This window comes from Anas platyrhynchos, chromosome 13 (assembly GCF_047663525.1).
Source record: "Anas platyrhynchos isolate ZD024472 breed Pekin duck chromosome 13, IASCAAS_PekinDuck_T2T, whole genome shotgun sequence".
NCBI classification, from domain to species: Eukaryota; Metazoa; Chordata; class Aves; order Anseriformes; family Anatidae; genus Anas; species Anas platyrhynchos.
In genome coordinates this window covers 19,192,267-19,199,175 of record NC_092599.1, presented here as the reverse complement: position 1 = coordinate 19,199,175, position 6,909 = coordinate 19,192,267, and the positions used below count along the sequence as shown (strand labels likewise).

Below are 6,909 nucleotides of genomic sequence, written 5' to 3'. Positions count from 1 at the left end.
GTCTTCCACTGCGAGGACAACAAGCAGGGCACAAGCTGAGCTTTTTGTTGCCTCTTCTCTATAACAGGCTCACAGAAGAAAGCTAGCCCCAACTAGTCAGCACCTAGAGTAATCCACATATATGTATTTTTTACACACAAAGAGATAGGAAAATAGTTCCTCCCTGGTGCAAAAAGGAAATAATTCCAAATACTAGCTACATATATCTTTCTCACACATCTACTGCTACTTACAGCATTTCAACTGCTTGTTAACTATATTCCAGTCAAAAGAAAACCTCATGTGTCAATCTGTAATTGACCCACTCAAGCCTCCAGGACACACACAGGTTTTCATTTCTTCTTCCTTCCAGTGGTACGTTTGAAATTCCTCAGTCTCTGGAATCACTGGATCTCCCAAGAAATACTAATGACAAGTACAAAGAGGTCAGATTTCAAAGAGATAGGGAATAAATAACCTGAAAAATTAAACAGAATGTGCATTGTTCAGAAAGGTCACATAAAACATGTTTCCAATTTTGGGAACATGTGCAATTATCTACCACAAGCCTTTCCTTTGCTTTGACCCATTGCACTAAGCAACCATTTATACCCATATTGAATGCCTGCTGCACACAGTGCTGATGAAGACTTTTTTTTAAACAACATAGCATTTCTCTTATAATCATATGCAAAGCCTTTCCTAAAACTTTCTTCATCAACTACCTGTCTAGAAAATGAAAAGTCTGTGCTACAAACTGCCAGATCTTTAATATGATTGACTACGGTTGTTTTTAGTCAGCAGAAGGTCTCCAAGTAACAAATGGCTTGTCCATTTGTTCTCTGAGAAGAAAGACTGTCAAGGCTTGAATATCATTTACAGTCTATCAAATACTAATGCTGATGGAAAACTCTGGGTTTCAGTGACTCTTGATGTGCCCCACTGGGGCATGGAGAAATGTTTCACCACTTAACGTGTATACTGTGTAATGAATCTGGAAGGCTCTCCTACTCCTTCTTGCAGTCGCCTTTTCATCTTGCCAGGCCTGTAGCTGTAAGATATGTATTAATTGAGATGACAAACTGCATAAATATGTTTCTCTGTTGGCACTTCCTTGCTAAAAGCTTATGAAACTGTTAAGTATGGAAAACAAAAGATAGATGGAAGAACACTATTACAAAATTATTTTTATAGGAAAAAAATAAAAAAAGAGAGATAAGCTTGATGTATGCAAACTTGCAGATATCCCATATTTTACAACTGGTGAATAGGAATGATTTTTCTCTAGTAATGGGTTTTTGTGATGTTAGATACAGAAAGATTTCTGCTTTATTATTGATGAGGGAGACCAAATTAAAGAAGTAACTTACTCGAAGTGGTAGAAGTTGGCCTTGGGATATAATGAATACAGTACATCTTTCCTCTCAGCCTACAGGTAGTGATCACAAGATTTTAAGATGCACTTCAAACAAATATTTTACAAAATAATAAAAGTGTTGATCATGGCATAAAAAGCCAGAAGAAAAGATATTTTTTTTTTTTAAACGGGCATGCTGCTCAAAACAAGATTGACTGTAGAAAAGAATAGATTATTAAACCGCAGTGTAGTAAACATCAATATATTGTAGCTATGTTTTTCCGTTAAAACATTTTACAGAGTAATTATAGCTGGAACAAAGGAAGCTCAGTAAATTTTAACACTGGAGCTTTTTTTCTTCTTTGGAAAAAAGAGGTCTGATGTTCATTTCTAAATTCTAACAAATACTTTGATTATACTAAGCTTTACCACATCTGGCCTTGAGAGCTTTGGACTTCATCCAGTTTCCTGTGGAACTAGAGGAAATCCAGCTCAAAACTTAAGTTGTGCTATTTCTAAATGGCATAATACATACTGCCAATTTAACTACCATTTTCCTCTGTGTGATTTGGTAACACAACTGAAGTAATTTTCCTGAAGAACAGAAGCAACTCCCCTTTTGTTTATTTAAAACTGCAAATAATTCCTTAGTGGTACACCCAAGATTTAAAATAAGGGACAGTAGTTGATTATTTTATTATTTCCTTGTTTTCTCTTGGAAAACATTCCTTTAAGAATTACAATACATCTAATCTACACCTATAGTAACCTAAATAGAATGGGTTTGTGTGGAGAGGAATTCAAGAACCTATGACAACTACTAGCAATGGCAAAGCAAGCTTTTACCCTAAAGCATGATACACTCTGAAGGCTGTGGTCTTGCAAAAACTTAGCACATGAATAGTCCTAATAAAGCAAGGCTCAATCATAGGCTTGTTCACTCGTGGAGTTTTCTTTTATTTATATATATTTTTAGGCAACATATTATAAAAGACGGAAGGAGGAAACAAACCTGTAATATGAGGTGAGCTAACCATCAATGTACGCACATAGCTCTTGATGCAGCATCTCAACACAGAGAAACCTCAGGGGCCAAACTAAGTTTGTGTAGCAAAGAGAAATTGCTCAAGGTTTTTCAACTTAATGGCAAACAGCAATGCTCCCAAGTGAACAACTTTCTTCTCTAGTGCAATACCTTGCCGATGTGACTAAACCTAAAAATAATTTCTAAGAAAAGGTTCCAGCATTTAACATAATGTATGTACTGCCTTTCTAACCCTTCTTTCATTCATTGTCAAATGAAGATGTGAATTACATAACAAACAAACAAACAAAAGAAAACAATTAACTTAATTTACACAACCAGTAAAAAAAAAGTTTAAAGCAATGATAGAAAAATAATATAAAGGCTAGATACATTAAATGCCAGTTCAACAGTATTAAGCTTTGGTAGAACAGGTAAAGAGCATAGCACCAATAAATTCCAATGTCAATACATGCTTCAGTATGCATGAGCTGTGATGAAAATGTAAATTTTGGCAAGAAAAGTAGTGTATGTTCCCTGACGCCACAGTTTCATTTCAACATCTAACAAAAAGTCTTTGGGCTCTTTCACTTGTCGTTGAAGATAGACAATGCCTGTGTATGAGTTCAGCCTTCGAGTGCTGAAGTAGTTCTCTTCATTTCCTTTGTTGATAGTGAGGATTATGTTGTCTCCAGCATAGGCAGGCGATGGTCCAATACGGAAAATATGAGCTGGGACCATGATATTAGTTTGGAAGTTCAGCTGGTAGTAGGTAATGCGCACTGGGGTATTTTGGCAGTCCAGATAATTAAAGCAACTGATTCGTTCACACCTCCTAAGAGAAGCAAAATGAAAAAAAAAATAAATCAGTGTCCTTGTAATAGCAGGTAAAAATATATGCATTTCAGAGAAGTGCAAAGTCAACAAAGTCTTCATCCTGTGCTAAACAAAGAGGAGCACCAAACTTCAGCTGTGTAATTACTATTTGCTTGTTCTGCTTTTACAGTGCCCATAAAGCATTGGCAAATGATACAATTGTCAGAGTACAACAGTGGAAGACAATGATCATGGGCAGGAATAGATGTGTTGGGAAGCTCCACAGCAAGAGCCAGAGTCATGCTGCAAGCAGCACAGAGCTTGTCTGTGATACATCATTGACAGCACAAGCTTGGGACAGTGCTCTAAGAAAATCAACACAAGGGAATGGAAAGCAAGCTCCTCAAACAAAGCTTCTAATTCTATAAGGCAGGAAAAGTATGTTTTAAGTCATAAAGCAACTGTGATTTCCTACGGTGAATATGGCTTTGCACTTTTGAAGGAAGGAGATTCTCTCCATGCTCCTCCATATTTCTGGCTTTCCTCTGGCTTTCCAAAGTGCTGGCAGCCATTGAGACAGGAAGATTTTGGGGACCTGAGACCTCTCAGTGGTTTAGGAACCGGGTGCTACTAGTTACAATGTTTCTGGAACCTGTCAAGCTTCTTATCCTGCCCCCCTTCAACATTTCAATCACCCCTGAGGAAATGCAATTTGTATATTAAACCCTAAAACCACTATGAAAGTGGTGCACTGAGCAGCCTAGCAGTTACTGCAATAATATAAGCAACAGGGAGTATTTTCTTAAACTTAAATGCAAACAGAGTCTTTTTAGAGATGTGGCAAGCATGGAAAAGCATGACTGAAGCTCCAGTGGCTGTTGTTACAGCAGCTGGAGAGCAGAGAGGCCCTAGGGTTTGGAAGAAGAGGGAAAAATGGACAGAAACTCTGTATTTGGAAAGTCTTGTTGCTCAAGCTCTAACCATGTACAACCACCCCCAAGGTAAAGCACTACGTAACAGTCCACAGCCAGGGGACAAGGCTGCTCAGTTTGCTGCACCCCGGTACTTACATGTCAGACACTTTTCTGTAGTTGGAAGGGCACTCGAAGGACAGGCAGCGGAAGCTGCCCTGGATGTTATAGCAAGACTCTGCAGCTGAACAGTTATGGGTTCCTATTGCACATTCATCGATATCTAAGAAGAAATCCAAGGGAAAAGATAGGGTAAGTAATCACTACTTGTGGGCTGCAATATGTCTTCCGTGGAAAAAAAAAATCCTTCCTTGACATTATCAGTTAATAGAAGTTGACAGTACCATTCAGTGTTGTATGCAATAAACAAGGGAGCCCACTCTTCTTTGTGAGCAGCATGTGATCCTTTCCATGCTTTGGGACAGAGACCTTCCCTTGCGTGGCAGAGGCCGTGGCCAACTGCAACCACCCATGGCATGGCCAGGGCTGGCCTTCTGCCACAGGGGAGGTTTGCTTCTTTACATGTGCTTTGCAAACGTTTCCACACTCCTTACAACCTAGCTATTCTCATTCCAGACACTTCTGATGCAACACAGGGTTTAACTTTCAGTGGAGAATAAGCATCAGAAGGATAAAAGTTCTTAAAACCCAAGATCCTCCTGTCTTGCAGCTTCCTTCTGCAATAAAACAAAACATTGAAGGTTCAAAACAAACACGAACATCCAGACAGAACTGTCGAACTGTGTTGTTATTTTCTCTCTTGCTCCTGATGTGTCAGAGATCTGTCATTAGGAATATTATAAGCTAGGCTGAAAGGGAACAGAATAATAACCAGATAGAGGCAGTCTGAGACAGAGGAAACCCAAACTCCTCAGACCACCCTGCAGCTGCTGTTCACCCCCCAGCTGCTGTGTAAGATTTCCTCAGCAGTTCCGACGGAAGATAGTTTTTAAACAGTTTCCTGAAAGTGATGGGCCAACTTTACCAGCTTCACAGGTCAGTGGTAGTCCCTGAACCACAGTTCCTTGCCTAGGGCTATGTCTTGCAAGGTGTTTCTAAACAACGCTCATATGCTGTTCAGCATGAGCACAGCGCACGTGCTGTAAGTCAGTAGCTGGGAAAGCAGCTAAGTGGTCTCACATGGCAGAGCTCTGCATGGACCTGTGCACACTGCAGGCACTGTGTGTGAGCACCAAGGACAGTCCTCGATGAAAGGGCACTGCTAGAAACCCCTCACACACTGCCTAGTGTGTGTGACTGTAATGGATCCTCCTTCATGGAGGAGGTTGTAAAACACCCACACACCCCACTCAAATGAGCATCCCCCAGGTTACCCAGCCTGCAGGAGGGGACACCCCTCCCCAAAGGGATCCCATAAAACTGACTGGGGAGGGACACCCTATGCCTGCCTACACGTTATTCATTCACAGCCTGTTGTTTGGCTAAGTTATAAGTAAAAAGTTATCCCTCAGGAATAAACAAATGCCATCAGGACATAACTGACTGCTGTTAAAAGCAAACTGGGGTTTCTCACTGCCTTTTGAGAGTCGATGAAGCCGGGCTATGTCAGCAGAAGGATTTATCCATGCACGGAGGTTGCTCTGGATTGAAGCAGGGGGCAAATACAAATCAAAGTAACCACTGCTGTACAGCTACGTAATCCAGGAGACCTAAGCTCCACCAGCCTGACTATTATGAAATATGGGAACTTAAGAACAACGTTAGAACAAGAGTCACATTTATATATATATATATATATATATATATATATATATATGTATATAGAAGTATCTCCCCATTATAAGTAAAGTTGCAGAAGGCAACGAAGAACATTTAAAGCTCAAAGACACTTAATGGCCTGGAGCATAAGTGTGGTTACCTAAATAACACATATGTACAAGCCCAAGCCATGGACCTTAAAATGCTGAAAACCAGATGCAATAACAAGAATCCAGCTTGAGCAGAAAATATTGGCAAAGACCTCACAGTCACATTGTGTACTCCCAAATGTCTAGACTACGCACGGAGGCTTTAAAATGAAATAAATGCTAACAGACAAACCACGTGAACTGTGTAGGACTCCACAATTCTGCCAGTTGTCACAGAGGAGACAGACTCTTTGGAGGAAAACTATAACTTCCCTCTGCCTCCATTCCCCTGGGATGAGAACTGATCTCATTCACTGCACTGACTGGTTTGAAAGTCTTGCAAAGAAAAGTATACAATAGGAAATAAGAGAGAATCAAAGTAAATTAAATCCCATGCTGGTTCTCAGAAGTGCCCCTAGGTGAAAAGAAAATTTCTTCCATATTGCAGTCATTGTCATGAAAACACTCACTTCACCAGTTTGGCTCTGCTGCAAAATACCATACACAGTTTCTCCAAAAAGATCCATATGTTGAGACTGTTATATGAGATTCAGCTCGTTCATCTGAAAAAGGGGTACAAAGAACATACCACCCGTAACTCCTCAGAACCGGTCAGATGATGAGCAAGTGAGGCCAAATCCTCACCTGGTGGAAACCAGTATAATCTTCTTGAGTTTAGTCCAGCTGACATCAGCTCAGACTGTTTCTCCAAGCATGTGTTCAGAAGACCTCAGTGCATAAGCCTGCCCAAACCTGTAACTACATGCTTGTAGAGCTCACAAGTCTGCACTGCTGTCTGTGAGCCCTACAAGCTCACAAGTCATGCAGTGACTTTTTTGCATGACTGCATGCAAAAAAAAAAAAAAAAAAAAAAGAAAGAAAGAAAAAAAGAGG

The 6,909-nt window shown here is 40.1% G+C and overlaps 1 protein-coding gene across 13 annotated transcripts in view; it reads right to left on the bottom strand.

Annotated features, from left to right (window-relative positions):
• Positions 1–2,269: 2,269 nt before the first annotated feature.
• Positions 2,270–6,909, bottom strand: part of FBLN2 (fibulin 2) — a 111,597-nt gene continuing 106,957 nt past the window's right edge. For all 13 annotated transcript variants that reach the window (XM_038185839.2, XM_072044424.1, XM_038185836.2 and 10 more), the window contains 2 exons: positions 4,247–4,370; positions 2,270–3,195 (listed from right to left, as the gene is read on the bottom strand). In XM_038185839.2, coding sequence (XP_038041767.2) covers positions 2,838–3,195; positions 4,247–4,370 — 482 coding nt within the window. In that variant the 3' untranslated portion in view covers positions 2,270–2,837. The remainder of the gene's footprint in view (positions 3,196–4,246; positions 4,371–6,909) is intronic.